This window comes from Crocodylus porosus, unplaced genomic scaffold (genome assembly GCF_001723895.1).
Source record: "Crocodylus porosus isolate Cpor-Errol unplaced genomic scaffold, CroPor_comp1, whole genome shotgun sequence".
Classification (NCBI taxonomy): Eukaryota; Metazoa; Chordata; order Crocodylia; family Crocodylidae; genus Crocodylus; species Crocodylus porosus.
Window position 1 is genome coordinate 22,891,439 of NW_017728948.1, and position 23,538 is coordinate 22,914,976.

The window sequence follows — 23,538 nt, forward strand, 5'->3', positions numbered from 1 at the left end:
GCATCAGTGCTGAGAAATGGCAGCAGTGCACTTTTGAACTAAAACACCTTCAATGTGTTTTAGTTCAAAAGCGTGCCACTGCCATTTTCTCGGTGTTGATGTGCATTTCGCCATTTATACAAATATATGTGCTGCAGTGCCAGCTGCTTTTAAAAGCTAATGTATGTCCTGTCTTATGTATGTGCCACAAGTTATGCCCCTTCTTCTCCCTGGTTCCACACTGATCCTTGCCCCCAGAAGTGTACCTGATAGAGTTTGTGGTGTGAGGCTCCAGAATGGAGCTGCATGGAACAGAGCAGTGGCAGGATGCTATTGTGAAAGGAGGGGGCTAAATTACCTCTTCCTTGCCCTGTACAAACTTAAGAAGTCTTAAGCTGGCTTGTGGCAGTGATGCTTCATCTTGCAGAAGCATCCTTCTGCCTCTCCATTCCATGTGGCTGGAGGCTGGAGCCTCCCACCTCCATTCCTACTTCCCCTTTACTGGGGCTTTCCTGCCACACACAGCAGCTGTCTATGGCATACATGCTGCAGGTTGGTCACCACCAGTTTTGTTGTTTGCCTGGCTGGGAATTAAAAAGAAAAATTAAATAAGCATTTCTTACTTATTTGAAAGAGGTGTGAGAAACCACTGCTGTGCATTAGTTGTACAGAGGGTCTTTGGGGAAAGAGTTTTAGAACTGGGGGAATGGCAGGGGACCCACATCACATCCCTTATCAGCTGCAATAGCTTTGTTATTTTATGGTCACAGCTTTAAAAAGTGTCTTTACCCTGTGACAGTTTCAGTTGAGGCACCGTGTGAGGCTGCAGCTAAAGATACTTTCAGTGATGGGTTTACCTTGTGTCCAGCAACAGCTTCAGGGCTTATACTTCCCATGGGACAGAACAAGCAGGACCCTGCCCTCTTCCTTTCCTCTGTAACAGCTGGTGTCTCCATGTCCAGAGATGGAGCAGCACTCTGGCACTTTCAGAGACTTGTGAGATGGCAAGAGTACCAGAGAGCAGGGACAGGGAAGGAGGGTGCTCACTCTTACCTGTCCTGGAGAGGCAAGGAGTCCAACTGTTTCTGCTGAGTACAACACCTGGCTCCTCTAGCCAGGTGGCATGGGATTGTACTCACTCAGCCCCTCCAGCCACTCAGCATGGGGCTGTTCCCACCCAGTCCTTTTGCCTGGGCAACATGGGACTGTTCCCACCCAGCTCCTTTGGCTGAACATCATGGAGCTGTTTTTGCCCCACCATGCTCCTCTGAAAGTTCATAGGTTCATGGATTGAAAGGGGCTGGAAGGGACTTGGAAAGATCATCGGGTCCAGCCCCATGCACCAAGCAGGAAAGATAACTGGGGTCAGGTGACCCCAATGTGACTGTCTAGTCTACTTTTCAAGATTTCCAAGGTAGGTGATTGCATCACCTCTGGAGGGAGCTTCTTCCAGTGTGGACACCCTGACTGTGAAGATGTTTTTCCTAATGTTGAGCCAAATCGATCTTCCAGGAGTTTGTGGCTATTACTTCTCGTTTTCCCCTTGGGTGCCCTGGTGAACAGTTGCTCATTGAGCCCTTGGCCCTTCCTTACTGTAGCGGTAAGCTGCTACCAAGTCCCCTCTCAGCCTTCTTTTCCTCAGGCTGAAGAGTCCCAGATCCCTCAGCCTTTCCTTGTATGGCTTGCCTTTGAAGACTCTGATCATATGGGTGGCTCTTCTTTGGACTCTTTCGAGCTTGTCCAAGTCCTTGTTAAAGTGCAGTGCCCAGAACTAGATGCAGTACTCCAGCTGAGGTCTTACCAGTGCTGAGTAGAGTGGAAGAATCACCTCCTTGGCTTTGCTGGAGATGCATTGACTGATGCATGCCAGAGTATTATTTGCCCTACTGGCTACAGTGTCACACTGGTGGCTCATATTCAAGTTGCAGAGTGGCCAAGCAGATGAGGAAGATGCAGTCAGCAGAATGGGTCCTGCTTCCCTGGCCCCCACCAGCTTTCCAACACAGACCCAGAAACCTGCATCACACCCCCAGCCCCAGGCCCTGCCCCACTCTTATCCTCTCTTCCCCTCCCTTGTCACTCACAGTCCTGCTCTGAGCCCAACTCCAACCCTTGCCCACAACCATCTCTCCTTCACTGCTACCAGCCCTTGTGTGCTGGTCCACATGCACAGCAGCTGCATGTACCCCTTGTGATGCCAGCTAGCCTCACTACCTAAGGAGTTCAGATAACCTTTGTTTTAACTGGTTAACTAGGCACCAGCCTAGGCATTCTGGCTCACTCTGGGTTGGAGCCAAGCTGTCTACATGGGCTACATAGACTTCCTATGCAGCCACTTCTTCCATTTGGGTTACCTTCCTGTAATAAGGTGCCTACATTTTATATATTGTGATGCATAAATGGAAGCCCTCACAAAATTGCTTTGGATCTGTGCCACTATGGCCCAAAGGGAAGGTTCTCCTGACTTGCTTCTCTAATGGCAAATAGACCACAGGCTGACAGAGCAGAGAAAAGGTAGCATGAAAGCCTTTTGAGAGTAGGGCTGGCTGCACAATGAAACCACTGATAGTGGTCAATTGAATTCCAGTACTACTGCATGTAAAGGGAGTTGTGTTATACGCATTGGGCTGCTCTTTTTCCACTACATTTAAAAGAAGGGAAAATGTAGAGACAGATGAATACACAGAGATAGGAACAAAGACATTCAGGAGACAGACAAGGACTAGAGAAAAGAAGAAACAGAAAGGGAGGATAAGAGAAACAAAAAAGGGAAAGGAGTAGAGGAAAAAGGAGAGAAAAACACTTGAAAAATTAGGAATGAGTCACAAGAGTGCCAACTGTGGTGAAGTAATTAATTAATCTAAATAATCAATCGAGAGACTGGTGGGTGCAGCTATCATACAGCTATTTAATTTTTAAAAATTGTGTGTGTGTGTGTATTGCACAGGAGTTATAATAATGCTACAGCTAATAGTACACTCTTATCTTCCACTTAGAGTGGGAGCTCTGTCTGTGTATGTTAATACATTTCAAAAGAACTTATCTAAAAATAAAACCTTGAGTTTTCTGTGGGTATTTCATATAACGATGGTTGCTTCAGTGTTCTGGCATCTATTTCTGGGTGAAATAATATATAGTCCATTATGTTACTACTCTTAGCTTTTCATTTGTGGTTTTTTAAAGTTTATATTTAGATATATTATTTATAGATCAAACTTAAATGAGAGACATTGCAAGTTTTGGGTGAAACAACATTTGTGTAGTGCATGCAAAACTGTTTAGTTTTACTGTAATCATCCTCTCTATTTTTAGGAATTTATACTGCCCCATTTCACTGTAATATAAAAGGCCCCTTGAATTAGGTGCCTATGTACCTTTGAGGATCTAAGCCTGAGTGACCTCCATGTACAAGCAATAGCACTAGCATTAGCATTGGTCAACCTGTTTGACTTCACGGAGTCTCTAGTACTTCTCCATTTATAGTGTCAAGGCTCTATTCCTATACTTCACTGTTTGTTTGGTTTAGGTCAGGGATGGGCAAAATATGGCCCACAGGCCAGATCCAGTCTGCCAAGGGATTTTGTCTGGCCCAGAGCAGATCTCTCCCCACTGTCTGGGCCAGGTTCAGAGGGCAGCCCAGGCTGTGGCGCATGCAGCTGGTCTTGCTGACCCTGGGCACACTGTAGGGCTGAGGTGACACAGCAGCAGACTCACTTCCCAGCAGCCCCTGCAGCAGTAGCTCCTTCCAGCTGCTGCTGTCAGTTCCCCTACACTGCCACCAGACCCTGCCCTGCTGCCCAGACACCACAGCCTATCCGCCCTTGCATCCATTTAGGGGTGCCAAACAGAGTGGATGGGTGGGGTCTCCATGGAGGCCGTCCAGGGCCCCTATGGGCAGGGTGCACTCGACTGGGTAGATGGGATAGGGCGGTGGGTGGGTGGGGAGTGGAATCTGGGAGCAGGACAGAGGTGGGGTCAGGGCTGGGGCTGGGACTGCAGGGCAGTGACAGCACAGGGCCATGCTGGAAGCAGTTGGTAGCTCTTCCCTGGGCCACACCCCCACTCCCATCTGCCTGTCCTGCTCCTGGATGCCACTCCCCACCCACCCATGGCCCCACAACAACTACCCAGTCAAGCATGCCCTGCCTACTGGGGTTGCAGACTGCTCTTGATGGAGACCCCACTCATGCACCTGCTCCAGTGGTCTACCACTTAGGGGGGGTTTGGTGAGCTGTTGTGAGCAGCGTGGGAGGAGGGGGCGAGGGGAGGTGCTGACTTGGCCTACATCAGTTCATAAAAATTCCCTAAATGGCCCTCCAGTGCAAATAATCACCCACCCCTGGTTTAGGCTCTAGTCCTTCAGTGAGTTTTGTCTGGGTAGATATTTGAGCCAGCCCAGGTACCTGGTGAAATCAGTATCCTTTGAATGGAAACAAGGTCTATTCATGATAAGCTTTATGCAGGTTCATGGCCTTAGATTCAGTAGGCATCTACCTTATTGATTTCAAATGTCACAGAAAATCTCAAGGTGTCTGAAGCAGGAATCACCTCCAGTGTGCTGTCTGAATAACACTTAGGTCAGTAAGCTCCTGACCTTGATAATCTTCTGTGGGCACTACTGCAATAGAAATAACAATAGTTTTTCTATTTTTTCCACCGTTGTTTTTTCTTGTGTATTGCATGAGTTGTGGATAGCTCATGTGATTAATCAAATTGATCAGATTTAACCGGACTGAGATAACAAGAAACTGTTTACACTGTATCTTAAAATTAAAAATAAAACTATGGTAGAATTATCTGCATGCAACTTCTTGCACTGTTGTCACTCAGATACCATTTACTCCCACACTTTCATAAACTCCTCAGGGAAATACACTTACACCAGAGTTAATTGATTCAGGTTGATGGTTCCTGTTGAGTAATTATGTTCAGTAAATGCCTGTGAATATAAATTGCTATCAACTGACAATTTATAATCAAGTATAATGGGTTCAGGTGCACATAAGAAGTGAGTGACATGTGAAACACTGGTATGTGGAATTCAAGTGGCGAAACATACTGGGTGCTGTGACATTCTGACCTGCAGGTTCTTCTAATTCTGGGCTTATTCTGGGAAATGACAAAGCACATAAGACTCAAGAAACAGAGTAAATAAATGAAAACAGGAAATGATGAAGCACCATTTAAGAAAATTAAACTAAACCAGGTAATTAATAGTCACGTTCAAGTCATATTCCAAATGAGAAAACAGGCCATCTTTAAAAGACACACATGAGTTTGCCGTGGCTCTCTAGGACTTCATGTAAATGTGCAGGCAGAGGCAGTTTGTGGTATTGTAAGCCTCTTTGTGACACCACTAACTGCACATTGGCCATGTTAAAATGTGCCCCACATTGCAGATTTGCGTTGTGGGGGCAAATTTTGCTACTGGGAAATCCCAGTATCAAAAAAAAAAATGGCACAAAAACCCTCAAAAAAGCAGTGCGGTGCACAAGAGGAGCATGCACTGTCAGATGCGGAGACCTGATTCTCCTGGGAGACATTCTGGCTGCCAGCCAGAGCATCTCCACTCCTGTAGTTATCCCCTCCTCACAGCTCTCTGGAGGAGTGGGAAAAGGGCAGTTTCCCTGAAGCGGGGCAATTTGCCCCATACCAAAGTACATGTTCAGGGGCATGCACCATGGCAAAAAATAGTGGCATAACTTTGTGCTGCTACTGTTTTTGTTGCTGCAAGTGCACATTAATGCATGTGGGGATGTGCCCTAGGTGTTAAGTCCTATTTACTCTAGTTAGACATTTAAAAATATAAACTATTTTCCTAGTCTAGTCAAGACATATGTCATAATCCAGGAGCTCTGATCTTTGAAACTTAAAAAGAAATAAGAGCCAGGGACAACAGCTTTGTTAACCAGAAAGAATATATTTTCCCAGGCCTCTTCCTCACTTGTATCTGACAGTGGGCAGAAAAGATAAACTAATGAGACATCAAGTTCTTTGGGACTGTGGATACATAGGACATGATTTCTTGACATTACACTGATGACACAGAGGCAATGCTGCAGCTTGCTGTCAGGATGAATTAACAAAAAGCCACAACAAGTTAAAGCACACCCCCAGAACAGTAATCTGTTATAGTTGAGTCACTCTTCTACCCTAGCTGCTCCCTCTCCCACTTCCTGGAGGGTATGAAATCTCAGCTGCTACAATTTGTTTGTTTAGTGGTACCAATTTGCTTAACACTATATCCGTGATGTCTCAGGTGTGCTAGGAAGACATTCTAATCAAAACCGCAGATCCACAAGAGATGTTCAATGGACATCATAAGATTTCTGGTATGTTCAAGTCTAAACTGACTTTGCATGATGGTTTATTTGCAAAAGCATTTTAACTGTCTGACAGGAAATGAGCATCTGGGGGCTGGCTGGCTCAATTGATATCTCTTCTCATTACCTTCTAGCAGGAAGATGCATTAGGGAATTAGATATGGTCAGTAACTGCAGCCTGAGAGACTCAGATACCCAAATCCAAAGTTTTCCTCATTAAAATGCCCTGCCTTAACCATGGAGGTGCCTAAGATCCCTGGGGCTTACAAGCCAAATCCAAATTGACTTCATAGAGGCTGCCATTTCGGCACTGTAATGCCTAAAATTTAGAAGCCTTGCTCTTGGAGAGGAATTCAGATTGCCTGGGTTAAGGACTTCAGATCCTTATCCAGTGTATAGGGAGAGCTAGATACTTCCCCAAGATGATCAGGAGTGATTGAGCAGAGAGGTGCCTGAAGCTAGCCAATAGGAAATATAAAGCACAGCGTGCAGGTTATCCCCCATGCCTTGCTGGAGGCTAGGTTGCACAAGTGGTGGGGCAGGTGCCTACCCAACATGACAGAAGCACTGGGTGAAGTTCTGCATAAAGCACACCATGCTTTGTTTTCTCTTGAGCACAGCCAGGCATTGGTGTGGTGTTGCCCACCTTTTGCACAATAGCCTAGTATTAGAACAATTCCTCAGGAAATGGCAACTCCTCCAATAACCTGGACCATTTCCTGTGGAAAACTTTGAAGGTGAAGGAGACAAGATTTCAGGTGAGCTATTAAACCAATGTTCTGGGAGATGGGGTGTGCTAGTGGCAACAGGCGGGAGGATGCTGAGCACTGTACACACATGGAGTTCTCTTTCTCTGAAAGGAAAGTCAGAGACCTTGAGGGCTGCTACTCTCAATCCACCAGCTGGCTTTTTCTCTCTCCAAACACAGACACATTTTCCTTCCTGTGAGGGATTCTGCATCACGTCTTCCTTGAGACCCCCTCCTGCATGAAGAAATACTGTAATGAGGATGACCACTGGAAGGCTTTGCAAATAAATAGTGCAGTCAGGGCATCTACTCTATGCCCAAAGGGCAGGAGTTTCAGCAGGTGGATGACATGGGAAGTAACCCGCTGTCTTGTCCCCCTGGCAGGATTATGCATTTTTCCTCCGGACTCTGCAGTGCAAACAACAGTGGGTACACAGTGGTATCAGGCAGCAGTCCCCTCCGCGAGCCAGAGGCAAGTTTCCTGGTGTTTTTTTCTTTTTGGTGCTCAGGAGACTCACATGGACGATGCTCTCTGTCCTGCCTATGAGTGACCTGGTAATTAGGATGCCTGAGGTTTGAACCTGGATCTTCAACTCCTTATGAAAGTGCCGTAGCCAGTGCTGTACAGCACTGTGCAACAAGTGCTGTAGTTTCTAGGCAATGCTGTAACAATTAGCCAGTGTACACTCTAGCCCTCCACTCAAAGCTAGACCATAAAGCCTCCAGGGGGAAAAGCTATGTGAAGCCAGGAAGAGCTAAGCATGTTGGAGGAAGGGTGGCTCAGTGAGATGTCTGCTGCTAGTGAAGAGAGTGGCCTTTCCCATTGCTATTTAGCCAACTTCCTTTTCAGCTCATTGCTTGAAACTGGGCAGCTGGGAAGCAAAGTTGGACGAGGAAGAAAAGTACAAGCCAAAGGAAGTAGGGCGAACAGAGATTCTTTGCTGAAAAGGTGGCACCCTGGATTATATCTTGGGGCTGTGGCTATTCTGGTGCTATTTACCTATTTTTTTCAATTAATATTAAATGCCTTGGGTCTGCTTGGGAACAGCGGGCCTGCTTCAAAAGGAAAGCTAGAGAGAGCACTCAGGACAATATCAAGACCAGGGGCCATTGAATTTCTAAGCAGGAAAGATGCTATTTTCATCCAATATTCCCACTGATTTAAATAAAAGAATCAGTTAAAACATATCAACCATATAAAAAAATCTGTAAACAGATTGAAATAATGTGCCCTACTATTACATTTAAATGTGGAGAAAATCTCACATGCACACTAGCAGAAACCCGTTTTAACAGAAAGGTAGCCCTGATGTAGATGATGTTACTTTGTTATTTTTTTAAACACATTTTTTACACTTGTAATAAGAAATGCCACTACATTAATGATAAGGCATTTCTGGAAGTTTTTATTATTTTTACATACTAATGCAACTTAGCATTACTCATTAACTATGGTGTTGCCTCCACATTATTATAAAAAGAAGCAATCAAAGGTGAAGCTCTGGTACTTGATTGGATTCCATTACTGACTTTAATGTATCATATGATGTAAAAATCACCTTTATTTTGCCACTCAAATGATGCTCTGCTGGTCTTGCTTCATCTAAAATCCATCTCTCTACTTTTCAGCATTTTAAGTCAATATGCTGCTTCTCACTAATCTAATACTTTCCTGTCCCTTTTGTAATGGATCTAGCTGCCTTTGTAGAGCAGCCTTCTCATCTAATTAGATAGATGCCTGCTAAACATTATTGAATCTGTCTGGTTTCTCTGTACTAGTAACTGCTTGATAAGCTGTGCAAATCACTGTACTTCTGCACTTTCATTCCTGTTCACTATTATTGCTTTAAAAGCACCAGTCAAGAGCTGATTATTTTTCACTTGATAAACTCAGTTGCTGCATCATCAGGGAATAAAGATTCAACTTGCAGACAATTTCCACTTACTGGAGGCACAACAATTAATACAAGGAGCTCCAGAGCAACTACACACTGTATTATACTAGACTATTCAGCCCCTATATAAAACTTTCAGCTTTAACCCAGATACACTTGAAACAGAATGTTTTCTTAAAGGGGCAAAACCCCAATACTGTATGGACAAAGATCACTGTCAGAGAGGCTATGTAGTGATTTTCACTCTCCTATCAGAGCCCGGACTCAGTACTACTATACTACCTTGAGATGAGTATCTTGTTAGTTATAGCATTATAACAAATATACTAAATTCTGTTTTTTGTTGTATTGCCCATTTAATCTTAAAGACACTTCTATGATGACAGCAAAACAATACTAAAGATCTTCTTACTAATGCTAGAAGTTTAAAGGAATTTCCCAAGGTCAAAGCCCAATTGTCTGCATCAGAAGCCCATGGAGGTTAATCGCTGGGATTAGGACTAAGGAATTCTTACTTCCAAATTTACGAGACCAAATGTCTGCCTCATGTCTTATTTGTGTTATTTTGTTCTTGTACATCTGTAAACAGAAGCAGCTGAAGATTTCATGAGCTATAATTTTGAAAAAATAGCAGGAATAATCTGTACTCAGACCACTCAATAAAATCCTGAGCAAATGCCAGAAGTTTATCTCTACAGTATTTTTTAAAGAAATTGAAAATACAGCCTGCAGCTATGCTTTCTCATTAGGGTAGTCCTCTTATTAAGGCTCAACTAATAAGATCATCTTAAGAAACTGTTGGCAAAACTGTTAGAATAAAAATTCAGATACTGCAACATATGTCAGGGGAAAAAATAGCAGGCTCCTATAAATGAAAAAGAACCCTGGTAACAACAGAAAGAGAAATGTGGAGATTAGAGCTCTGTTTATCAGCAGAAATTATCAAAACATCACTAACCAATCAGTGCTTCAGATGGTTTTCTCCAGCTCTTACCTATAAGTTAATCAGTCATGACTCCTTCTATATTGTTTAATTTAGCCTATTTAATGTATTCCCCTGATTGAGATATTAAGTGTAACTCTTAGAGAATAAAGGAAAATGTTTAGTTTATTACATCTAGCCTTGGACTGCAGAAGCCTATTTGACCACTTCCTTTGGATTTTGGTCTGTATGGCTGTGTTAATCCTGGAGAAAATGACACACAAACAGATAGCCCACAAAAGACTTCTGCGATTACATTACGAGGCACACTAGCTGATTCAGAAAAAGAAGAAAACAAAATCAGAGTGAAATCTACTTCCTCACACTCCAATTTCATGGACCATTCTGAATTATTACTTCAATAGAACACGGCTCTACAGGAAAGCACCCAATGGGGTAGCCTCTGAAAATAAGGTCCGGTCCCAGCTAGGGTGTATCAAGGTGGGCACAACTAAAGATTGAACCGTACAAAATCACTAGTTCTTTCAGAAAATCTTGGCCATGTTGGACAGGGAGGTTTGTGGCAAGGTTGTGCAGAAGGCATTCACCTTGTGCACTCCATGCACAGCTTTTCAGGAGCTTTTTTGTGCACTATTATGCAGGGTGGAGTCGGGTGTGTGACATGTGTGTCCCAGGATGAAGGGGGAGTGGGTGAGACATTGGAGAACTGGCTTCTATACACATCCAGTGACCATTCTCTCTTTCTAATAGAGACAGGGGTGCAACAACCCCCAGGGCCACGTTGCATACATGGAAGAAAAATTCCACAGAATCCCATCTGGAACCATCTATGGAATGAGAACATACACAGCTAAGGTATGGTTCGTGACCCATCCAGACTTCTGATCTACAGGCATTTCTGCTTTTACCCTTGAAACCTCTTGTACTGATTCAAATGTCAGGGAAAGGGTCTATTTTCTAATTGTTTCTCCCTTGTATTCTAGGAATGAATTCAATACTCTCTCAGTCTGACAAGCTGGGTCCCCCCCTCTCCAACAATACTCAGCACTTACATTCAGCATTTCAAGTTCGTAGGCTGTGTCAGTATCTACATGCTCATTTACAGCTCTGGATGTCTGATCTTCTGCAAAATACTGCACTGATTTGTGTAAATTAGTTTGGGCCACTAAGGTTTTTCAGAAAAGGATGCCTATGATTAGGCTACTAGGCCATTATATAGGCCTTCTCACATGTGCATGGCAGGAGGTGCAACAGTGGGATCATACACCAGATCCCATCATGCCTTATTGCTGGTGCAGAGGGGCCTAATCCCAGGCTCACCCTGCACCAGCAAGAAGCAAGCTCCCATGCCTGGGAGCCCTGTGCATCCCAGCTGAGGGGCTCCCAGCTGCAGGGGGACCCCGTGCACCCCCAGGGCTGAAGGTTCACTCCTGCTGAAGGGCAATCCCCCCTGGTTCAGTGGGGTGTGGGAAATCCCTGGAGTAGGAGGATTTCCCTTTTTTGATCCTCTAGCTCCAGGGGTTTCCCACAACCCTGGGGCTGGGGGATCTTCCTGCAATGATCCTCCGGCCTTAGGGGTTTTCAGGATCCTAATCCCCAAGGCCCAGGCAGCCATGATCCCCAAGGTCTAGGGATCATGACAGCTGTGATCCTCAGGGCTCGGCCGTTTCATGCTGGGCATGGTACATCCCAGCAGTTGGGAGTCCTGTTAGCTGCTGGGACTCCCATCTGCAAAGTAGACTCTGCTAAACATGCAAATTAAAGCTTGATAGCAACCTGCTATAAAGTGAGTACACGTTGTCAAGGTCTAATTTTGTAGCTGCTTGGAGCTTTTTATCATGTGATAGCTACTTTGCATGTGTAGCTGATCTCCAGGTAACTGAACATTTAGCCAGTTAATTGTGCAATACTTGTAATGTGCAGAGGAACCCTCAAACAGCTAAAGAAGTAATATTCTTTTCAGAAACATCGAGCACCTATCCACCATTATCACTGGGAGCTGATGTGTGACCTGCAGATTCAAAGGTCTGGCCCTTATGTAGGTTTCTCAGTAAGAACAATAAAGTGTAACTTCAGCCGTTGTTTCTGACATCTCGACTGTAATACACTTTGTTGGTTGTCAGCTCCCATGCTGTTATAGAAAACATGGAGAAAAACAGCCAACTCACCTAATTTCTCCGCTCCTAAAGCCCATTTTACATGTCCTTGTTTCTTTTCATTTCCAGCTTCACTTGCATTAATATTTCCTTGAGTATACTTCATGAACAAGTGACCCCTCTGCCTTTTTCCTATTTCACTTGTAGGCCTGGAATGCCCTCCATACCCTTTCGTCAAGTCTCATAACTATCCAGACATGGGGTGATTCAACAACCATTTGACAGACTGTCTAATCAAGTAAATAAAATTCAGTCAGAACCAGTCTTACTGGAAAAGCACATTGCCTTCAGGTGAAAGCTCTGTTGGCAGATCTTGGGGGTACTCTTGAAGCATCAAATGACTGTGAGGCTGTCCAAACTCACAGTGGCTAGGAGTTGCATGCTGTACCAGTCACAGGCCTCTGACCACATCTTACAAGGGCTGCTTGTCTTGTGGGCTGCATGTGTAGGCTCCCAGGACCTCTGTCATACACAGTCCCCTTGCTGCATGAGCAGTTCAAGCTCCCCACTCAAGCATCGGCACAGGCAAGCTCTTATCTTACTCCCCTACCCCTCCATTCCCATGTGAGCAACATGAGCCCCCGCTCCCCTGCCCCACAATCTCGGCTGCTGCACAGCCAGGAGACCTGCCAGTGGCAGCCAGAACAGCAGGCTGTACTTCAGCCTCTCACTGGTTGGATGTGGCCTGTGGACTGCTACTTGGACAATCCTGGCTTCTAGGTTTGAGCTCCCTCCTTTTATGAGTACTGGGTTGTTGTTTTTTTAAACTATGTTCTGCCTTCTTAATGTTCACCCTCCTTATAATGTTCTTTATCCATATCTGTTTTCAGTAGTTTATCCACTGAAGTTTATCTAGCTATTTGCACAAGCCATCTCTGACAACACTGATCTGGTAGATCTTAGCTAAGCAAACACTGCAGACATGTATTCAGTTGACAGTTAGACTTCTGGTAGAGATATGGCAGTCAACAGGGCCTTTTTTTGAATCCCAAGTCTCATCAACCTGCCTTTAATTCCAATCAGAAAATTGTCATACCACAAGTTACTCAAAATACAAGACATATTTCATATCTGATACAGAATGAAAGGTATACAGTGAGAGAGGCCATCAAAAAGATAACCCGGAAGTCTCAAGATGGCTGAAACAATAAAAACTGACTCTTGTTTTACACAAAATAAAATTTAACCGGGGCCCTTTCAGGGATTAAATTGAAAGGTGTTGCAGGACTGGCAGAATTCCTAATCCTACCGTAACTGTATCACATTCCTATTAAACCTGCTGCTCTGTTGCTCAGGAAAGGATTATCTGATAAGAAGGTTCATGAAGCTTTTCAGCAAACACCTCTATTCTAGAGGGGATAAGCTTTCATTTGAAAGCTCTGGGCTAAATTTTGACTTGATTAACATCCAGTTTTATGTCCCTAAAATAAACAAGGCATGAGATTTAAGACTCAGAAGAAGGCACTTGTTTACAGTTTGGGTTCATTTGAAGTAATAAGTATTTCCAAACAGTTGAATTATATGGGCAGCTCTGCCAGCATGTCACTTTGATAACAAAATCAATAGTCAAGTTAAACAGAAATGGTAGTGAGTATTTAAAATCATGTTTGGAGTAGCCATATATATTGTGCACATCAGTATCAGCCCTGATACTTCCCATAACTTCACTGATATTTCCCTGATCAGCCCATAGCTTCTTGGGTCTATGAAAATAAATCATGGCGGTGATAAAGGGTAAAACAAAAGGATAAAGTAGCAAGATGAGGAAGGAATGAATAGAAGGGGTGGTGATGGGGTGCTTGATATAATCACATAGTATCACACATAGTAACTGCACATGCCATTCAGCATCTTAAGCTTGATTAGTCAAGCAGCTCTAAAAGATTTGGGTCATCAACTTGATGGAAGTCAAAGCTTGGAAATCTCTGAACAGACCTACCTTGAGGACTATGTAGACTTATACTACATTACCTCCTTTCTCCAAGGGCAGACCCAAGATTTCCTGAACTGGTGCATGGCACAGCACCCATCAGACCATGGGGTGTGAGGGAAAGTTGGGGCTGGAGCCCCCTAGCTCACTGGAGGGACACTGGAAAGTCAGGCAGGGAGGAGGCTGTACCCAGCCTACGTGGGGGCAGAGCTGCTCCTGCCCTGCTCCAGCTAGGGCCTGTAGGAAGTGGCTTCATGGGGTGACAGACTCAGCTGGAGACAGCAGCAGTGGCACACTGTTTCCTTCTTCCAGACCCTGCTTTCAACCTGCCCAGTGTTTCACAGTGTTGTAAAAACGTTTCATAGAATTAGATCGGATGGAAGTTGAATGCAGCTGGATCAAAGGAATGGGCCGAAAGCATGGGCAAACCACTTCTGTTATGAAAACTGTCACTGGATCCATAATATTTAGGCACAATAGACAAGACCACAGACTAATATCTGTAAGACTCATGCACAGTAAACTAAATGAAATCCAGTTTACTAGGAGAGAAAATGGCCACACGTTTAGGATTCAAACTTGTGCTTGCATTGATTCTAGCTAATGCTTAGATCATTCAGCTATTCCCTCTAGATGTAAAGAGGTATCACTGTCCCCTTTATTCTCTACTTACAGTGAAAAGAAGCATTGCGGTGTTTCTGGAAGTTGATATACAAAGAATATTTATGTCAAAACACTGCAGCTTTCTTCATTAAAATTTTAAGAGTTATCACCTCTGTTGGCTTTGTTCTACTCATGAAAAAGCAGGCTACTTGTATAATATTCCCTTTGCTTAATCATTAACTGCCTCTCTGGAGACTGCCAGTGACATTTATTGATCTGTCCAACGTACATTCATCATAAGCATTTTTGCTTGTTTGTGAGATGGACAAACTACAACATTTCTGTACTACAGGCAGTAAAACATGGGACTCAATGGAAGTCCAACATTTTATTTCTTGTAAAGGCTTTTACATTATGCTGCTGTGATCATTAATCACTTTTCTTAAGATTTTGAAGGGGGATTTCTCCTTTTGAAATTGCTTTCAGTCATGGATGTTAAACAGGCATTTAAGAAATGTACTTACTTTTGTCTGTTGAATATGATGAATTCTTTCCTCACTGTTTCCAAGCACTGCTGCAGGTGTACATTCTTTAAAAAAAACATGAATAGGTTGATTATAAATGACAGAAAAGCATATGTAAAATCACAACAAAACTGGTGCCAAACCAAACAGTGTACAGATGAATATGAACAAGCATTTTCCAGGCTCCTGAGGATATATATATATAGTGGCAGGAGTTTTCATATTTGAATCCTTTAAAGGATTCTTAAGGAATTTTAAGTCTGACAGTTGTAAGAAGAGTGTGTTGTGTGAGCTTCCAAAGATGGAGCAACAGAACATATCAGTGTAAGGACATCGGAGCTTGGAAGATCGTTGCTTTTCATCTCTTTGACAAGTTTAGAATTTTTATACAATGATCCTCCATATGTGGAATACATCAATTCAGACTATTTACTAGTGTTTAAAGTGTTAAATACAAAGACTTTGTGTACTGTATTCTTTTCATATTAAATACCAGCAGTAGATAAGTACACCTTATTACTTTATCGGTCCATGTGTGGGATGTGCATTTGCTAAGCGGCAGCAATCTTCTAACTTTAAAAAAGTGTATAGGAAAACATTAACTCTTTAAGATGCATAATTATTTTTATGACTAAAATTGCTGCTTTTTTTCTTGTTTCATGATTAAAGAAAAGCATAACTAACCAAAGCCGAGACCAAGCCATTTTAAGATACAATAACTAAATTCTATTGATCAAATTCTTAGAATAAAGGAAATAGGATGCTATTGACAGAAGCCAGAGACCACAACTTACCAGTGGACAGCTTTCTTTTGCTCCATCTTTGGATTTATTTTTTGCAAGTCGCTTTTTCTTTTTATGAAGGGGCTTAGACTCTAAAATCATTTCTTCTAGTTCGAATGTAGGATCACAATTTAGTCTTCCTTTCTGGTACAAAAGGAGACAAAGTAAGTTTTTAAGATATCATTATATTGTCTGTTTGTTTGTCCAGTAGTAGATAGCAACAATAAAAAGCCTCTGTCACGTTGCAGAGGCCAAATTTATCCCTGATGTAATTCTCAAGAATCACAATATTGTTTGACAAGTTTTAACTGTATAAGCTGTGAATAAAAAATTATGACATTTAGTTTCAGTAATGAATTTTAAACTCTAAACCACAGAATAAAAATACAAGTCCTTAAATTTTAAAAGTCTAGATCCTTTTCTGAATCCAGAAGTGAAGGCCAAAGGGGCTCCAAGTGACTTCAGATGAAGTCAGGTGTCTTGCCTGAACTTTGGTCCAGATTGCTGAGGTAACTGCAAGAGTGTAGGAAGGACACAAAGTAGTTCACAGGCACTACTTGAACCTGCAATTTCTACATTCCACTTTCAAAGACATGCATTTGGATATAAATATATGACTCCCTTGCATGATACTAGATGTTCTGCATCCTGCACTCTAGAAACTTAGTAAAAATCTATAAAATAATAATGAATATATCTTTTCCTACAAAAAAAAATCTTGTAATATACCATAGCAGGAGGCAGCAACATTTTGGTGCTGTTTGCTTGCAACCCAGGTCCCCGTCACAGGCTGCAAATCTCCACACACCCCAGAGAGCTGTAGCCACCTGCGCTTACTCTGGCTACTGCTAACTGGCCCCTCTGCAGGAAGGGTAAGCACAGGCACAAGACAGCATCAAGGGGGGCTGTAGATGAGCATGCTGTGGAGGGAACAGGTGGCTTGGCTAGGTCAGAACTTCCTGTGCCAGATCCAACCTCTTTGTGGTCCAGTTCCAGCCAGAGGCCCCTAGGTTCCCAACCTCTGTATAACAGAGAAGCTGGTGCCAACACAAAAACTTAATTTCTGTATCTGAGACTGACTGTGCTCTTATGAATAACAGGTCCTGTCTATACTAGCAAAGGTTTGCTGGTATAACTATATATGCAAACACTATTAGTGAAGATGCATCTTATAATGACCAGAGAATTCTTTTGTCTGTCCACCTTGGCTAGGGACAGACATTCAAAAAGCCAAAGCCTGAACTGATTCAATCTTTCCAGGTTAGCTTAACCTGCAAAGATTGAACTGATTTGCAAGTGCACAGACATTCACATTTCATTCTGGAAATGCAGGCCCATGCTTGCAGTGGCTAAGGCTAGAAGCCAGGGGGCGCTCTTCTTTCCCTTTGCAGCAGCGGCAAGGCTGGAGGGAGGCTGACCAGGGGAGGTGGGGTATGTAGCTAGAGATAATTCATACACCTCAAATACATCTGTCTTACTGCTAGCAGGTCCCTGTTATCACTTTGTGGTCTGAATCACTCCCACGTGACAGTGAAGGTCTCTTCTTCTCTCTCAGACTAATTTCACTTTTCCTTTTAGTAATATTATTAGAACCACTGTAACATTTGGATGTGAAATCCTCATTATTACCTCTTTCGATATGAAGGGTCTTATTTTCAATGCTTATTATCCAGCAAAATGGAACTTCAAAATACTTCAGCTCTCATTTTCAGATACCTTAATAGAGTTGGCAGATTTTCAAGTGATAAGAACCCAGAAGCTCCCAGGTGAATAATGAAAAATGACAAAAATTTCAACAGAAAATTTGTTTTAGTTGTTTCCTTTTTTTGATGACTTGTTTAAAGAACCAGAGAGTAAACACACTGATTCCCTTCCTTTGTCTTATTTTATTTACACACTTACTTTTAAACATTTTAAATTGAGTTGTGCACCCCAAATCTGAATTTGTGATGCATGAGCCAGCTATAAAGTCCTCTGAGCATATCAATGGCAATCAATATACAAAAGAGGTGTCAGCTACTCCTATTCATGTGCTATAAATTCTTTTCAGTCTCAAAGTCTAATTGGGAGGAAAGTTTGTAGGAAGCCTAGGTGAAATGCAAACCAGTCCCTATCTGGGTACCTTTCCACTATCTATGAGAGAGATTTATGTGGCCTGCATTATTGTAGCATCACAGCATTTCACAACTTTTAATGTATTAATCTTGAAAACAAATGACTGTATGATGGGAAAGTGTTATTATCTCCACTTGGTGGAGACAGACTGAGAAAGTTAATGGCATAGCTGTAAGTTCAATCCAGGAAATGTAGTAAGCTTCAGGCTAACATCACAATCACTGGACTATCCCTTTTTCACTTATGAAACTGGAACATAACAAATCAGGAAAGTCTGGTCCTGTTCCAGAAACCAAGAGTGTTGCAGCCAGTTCAGCACCCACACTGCATGCAGCACCCCCAGTGGATACTCTTGTGGGGCAACTGGCATGGGTCCCACATGCAGTGCATGTCCTAAACAGCCCTGCATGGGCACTGCATGTGGTGCAGTCCCAGACGGGGTACAGTAAGTGTTGCATGTGCTGGATCTCGCGGTGGGGGGGGGCACACACCATTCATCTGAGCTGTGGACCCAGATGAGACAGCCATACAGTAAACGAATGAGCCCTGCTAGCCTGTAAACCTCTTTCAAAAGTCTAGGCACCTCTAGGAAAAAATAAGCTCAGTGTTCTAGAAGTTTACGTAAGTAAAAAACTGGGATGTAACTCCCCAAATTCTCTTGTCATTTTCTGGTATGGTGAAGCCGACCACTAGGAACAGCACTGAGGTAAAGCACATCATGGTAAAGTGCCAGCTAGCTAACTGTGACATGGCACTGTATCTGCATGGTCCATCACAGGCCCATTAACATTTCATACAGCCATCTGCACCCTAAATGGAGCTGTTTCATTTTTAGACCAGTTTATTTTTCTCCTACAAATAATTTTTGTTTAACTGTCAATATAAGCAGTGTGTGATGCATCTGATCCTTAAGACTCCCTCATAATTTCTTTAGCTAAAACATGATTTTTCTCAGCTGCTATTCTGTCTCTCATGATTACTAAGGTTATTTTTTGAAGTTCTAGGGTATAGCAATTTATAAGGAAAATATATTCTCATTTTTGTCAAACTTTACTTTCTTTTCCAGCTTGCACCGTTTAGAGATTTTCTTTGAAAAAAAAATCATTTGAAAAAAAATTGTCAGGTGTCTAAAAATGAAAGAAACTCAATCATATTTAAAATCACCTTCTTCCTTCTGCTTTATCAAATATTGAACAATCTGCAAAGAAACTGCCTAAAAGAAACACAGATCTTAACACTATGAGTAGCTGAATAGAAAGATGCCTCCATGATACTGAGGGTCCCTTGACACATGCAGGTAAAGGCGTGATGGGGTCTAATGCTCGATCCACACAACTGCACCTCCTGTCATGCCTCGCATACATGGCAGGAGGCATGATTATGGGATCATGCATTAGATCTCTCCATGCCCCTGCTGGTGCAGGCAGAGCCCTGTCAGCTGAGTAGGCTCTTGGCTGTGGGAACTTGCTTCTTGCCAGTGCATGGGGATCATGTGATCCTGGCAAGAGGCAAGCTCCCACAGCTGGGAACAGGGGTGGCTATAGCCACCCCAAAATTCATCTTAACTCCTCCATAGCCACCCTTCCTACCTCCCTGGGCCACTGCTGCCCATCCCATGCAGCTGAGTCTGGCCTACTCTAACCCGCAGCCCACCTCAGCCCCCTTCCACTGGGGTGCTGGTGCTGCCCCTGGCTAGGAGCCCCCTCACCTGATGGGGCTCCCAGCTGCAGTCTCCCCCACAGCTGGAAGACTGCCCCACACACCCCTGCAGCTGGAGGATTGCAGCAGCACCCCATTGCTACTGGGACTCCTCAGCTGCAAGACTCCCAGCCCAAGTTGTGCATGATGAACCCCTGCAGCTGGGAGCTCAGTTTGCTGAAACGGCTCCCAGCTGCAGGAACAGACTCTGCTACACATGCAAATTAAAACTGGATAACAACCAGCTATAAAGTTATTACACATTTTCCAAAAATAACTTAATAGCTGGTTGGACCTTTTTATGGCACAATAATTCATCTACATGTGTAGCTGATCTAAATTAATTGTGCAATTAACCCAGTCATTGTGTGATACATGTAGAGGGGTCCTTAACTAATAGAAATACAGCATCCTATGAACGTTGTTTTCTGTCTAGGAAGACTACTAGCACTAGTATATGGGGAGAAATCTTTTGGCTTCCCACCACAAGCCAAAATCCTTCTCAGTGGCAAATGTTTTGGGGGCAAAAGTTACATGCAAACTAATAGGGGTGGTGGGTAATGTGATCCCAAGGAAAATTACACTTGCTTTTAACAAGTAGTAGTTTTCAATGCACATGTATGTGCACATGCACACACACACATCACCATCACATCCCTCAATTGACTTCAGTGCTAAAAGCCTGAAAAACTGGGCAAGTTTTGCCATGTGCCTCAAAAGTTAATTAATCTGGTCTCTGGCAGATAAATAGAAAAGTAAATTCCATACAATTTCAATCTGATCTCAGGTTGGACAGACGGGGACTACACAGCAAAGTGATGTTACCATAATGAAGACATTGTGGCATCTACCTCTTCACTAAAATTCTTAAAATGCATATTCCACAACAGGGTCAACAAAGTGGAGTGAAAGGAGGTAATACAAGTTCCTAGTTTGAGTTTTTAACTGAATTTTTCAGCAATGTCTGATGGTACCTAAGTAGTGTTTTACTGGTATCTTCTTGTAATTGAAGAATATTATTATATATTCTTCCTTTCCTTGTAACTAATAGGGGAGAATATTCTTTTAACCTTGAGGATAACCTTCTTGTTTTTGTTATGAAGCAGTTTTGGCTGTTAGCTGTAATTGGCATTTTCCTCCTTTAAAGCAAAGTTTTCTACGGGTAGCTAGTGCCAAAAGGAGTTATTGTTTCAGCTAGGGAAATTGTTTTATTTGTTATAAGGAAGATTCTTTCCCCTCTCCAGACTGTTTTGACCTTTAGTAGAGATTTTTTTTTATCCCAGTAGGGGAAATTGAGATGTAGACAATCTTAGGTTTGAATAATTTTTCTAAATGGCTATAATTAAAATTTTTAATGAGAACAGATTTACTCTCTCCACTTTTTTAGTTCTGCTATGTCTTCTAAACATGAATCTCTCCCCACTACAATTAAATAAGCCCCTAAAATAAATCCATACACAACAGGGGGGGCTTCTTTAGATACATTTGTAATGGCACACAATTCAGTCTTTTCAAGGATGTCTTGTTGGTTTCAGTCCCCATGACATTCTCTCTTATCAGTTTCAGAGATGATTCATTGGTTGACAAAACAGGAAGCAGAGTATTATCCAAATCCAATCTTAATCTGCCTAATACCTATTTATGCACCACTTACACATCTAAGGGCCAAATTCTAGTTTCTCTCTTACATGGCACTAAGTGTCATAGTGATGATAAATATAGCTATGTCTAGGTTACAGGTACTCGGCCCACAGAATGGAAACCAGCACTGTCTAAATTCTATATAAAGTGCAGAGTATCAGGGTCCTATGAATGGGATTCACAACAGCCCCAGTGACTGAGGCAGGGGGATATCTGAGCAAAACAAAAGGAAAATCTGAGGAGAGGGGTATGTTTGATTTCCAGCTCTCTGACATTTATACTCCTGTGTAAGATTAGGATTTAGAGTCTGAAAGCCTCTCCTGAATTTGGGGGGCCTCATTTTCTATGGCTGGCACCTGATCTTTGCCCAAGAACCAAGCAATGAGAGCACTCACTCAGAAAACGCATGTAATGCCCTCCTCTGTGTGCAAACCTTCCTGCCTCCCAGGAGACTGTTCTAACTACTAGGCAACTGTAGAGGCTTTGTCCACTCCTGCTTGGATGCGAATTCCAGGTTGATGGGTTCAGAAAAAGAAAGCAAAAATGTTTCTGACAATGCTATTTTGTGGTAAGGGCATTCAATCTGAGAGAGAGGAATCCTGAATCCTAGCCCTCACACCTAGAACTACATGGCCAGAAACAGAGACACAGAGACAGAGAGAGAGAGAAGGATTCTGTAGCATAGTAGTTAAGGGAGGGATACAATTAAGTTAGAAACATTGAAGCACTTTATAGTCAAAGTTATTTAAAACAGGGATCTGAATGCAAATCTCTGCCATCTTCACCCTAGATGAACATCCTAACTATCCAGCTATGAGGTCTCTTTCTTTATTCTCTGGTCCAATTAATACTTAATTAGTCCATATATATCCATTTGCTTTGTTTTATAATTGAGCGTATCTATGAAGAAATTCACATATGGGGTAACTTAAGAGCAACTAGCATTCAATTGCCTTCCTTACAATTTACTCCAAGCTCTATCAATGCTCCAGGTTAAGACTATATTGTTGAGCACATGGGCTGAAGTTTGTTCAGCGACTTAAAAGTAATTGCTGATGTATTAGAAAATTATTTCCAACATTGAACACGTAAATGCTGGAGGCAATCTTTAGATTGTGAATACCTGAACTAATTTCCCTTTAGAGAATTCATTCTGGATATGAAGAGCTGGTATGAGTTTCTCTGCAGAAGGCACACTCTGCATAAAGACTGCATGGTTTGTGGGTTACTGTGTAAGTGATCCATGTTAGGCTCAGTATCCTGAGAATTATAGCATGGTAGTTTTTGCATGCCTTGCAACTGGCTTAGTAAGCCATTATTCCAACACATCGGATGTAATAGATACCCATAGTCCCAGCCCTAGCTGGGTGGGGATGGTATTCACCTGCCAACATCCTTCAGCTGTATCTACACAGAATTAAAATGTTTTGGCTCCATGTGGATTAAGTGAATTTCATCCATAATGGAAGTCTCTATGAATTTCCTAAAATAGATCAGGCAGCTCATTTTTTTCCAGTCTTCTTCTCAGTGTGTACCGTTGTGCTCTTCATTCTGGATCTAAGATCACTGTTGCAAACTTTTCTTTGCCCACTTGCATACATCTTCAGTGAACTGATAAGTGGCTCACCAGAAAGTCTTTGGATCAGATGTCAGAAAGTGAAAGAGGCACTCTCCTTCCAAAAGAATAATCACTGTATCACCCAGAGTCATGTGTCTGATTACACAATATCATGTCTGCTCAACTTGCAAAAGAGCTATTTTCTCTGAAGTTATAGATTTCATAGACAGTAGGGCTGGAAGGGACCTCAGAAGATCATTGAGTCCAGCCCCCTGCCCCAGGGGCAGGAAGTCAGCAGGGATCATAGGATCCCAGCAAGATAGACATCCAAATGTCTCTTGAAGGCATTCAAAGTAGGTGCTTGAACCATCTCCAGCGGCAGTCTATTCCAAACGTTGGGGGCTCAGACAGTGAAGTTCCTCCTTATGTCCAGCCTGAAATGGTTATGGAAGAGTTTGTCACCATTCGACCTTGTCATCCCTTGGGGCGCTCTGATGAACAGATGTTCCCCCAGATCCTGGTGAGCACCCCGATAAACTTATAGGTGGCCACAAGCTTCTCCACATTCTTTTTGAAAAGCAAATCCCAGCACATCATTTTCCCATTGTGCTTGGCCTTGGTGAGGCCACAGCTGGAGTACTGC

The 23,538-nt window shown here is 42.8% G+C and overlaps 1 protein-coding gene across 4 annotated transcripts in view; it reads right to left on the bottom strand.

The window, feature by feature from the left end:
* STK32B (serine/threonine kinase 32B) overlaps window positions 1-23,538 on the bottom strand; it is a 315,985-nt gene that overhangs the window by 21,227 nt on the left and 271,220 nt on the right. Inside the window, exons 10-12 of one of the 4 annotated variants that reach the window (XM_019553399.1) lie at window positions 15,896-16,027; window positions 15,102-15,166; window positions 7,176-7,285 (exon numbers count right to left, since the gene is read on the bottom strand). In XM_019553399.1, the coding sequence (XP_019408944.1) occupies window positions 7,176-7,285; window positions 15,102-15,166; window positions 15,896-16,027 (307 nt within the window). Of the gene's footprint in view, window positions 1-7,139; window positions 7,286-15,097; window positions 15,167-15,895; window positions 16,028-23,538 lie in introns of all 4 variants that reach the window. The other 3 variants (XM_019553398.1, XM_019553397.1, XM_019553400.1) reach the window with 3 other exon arrangements.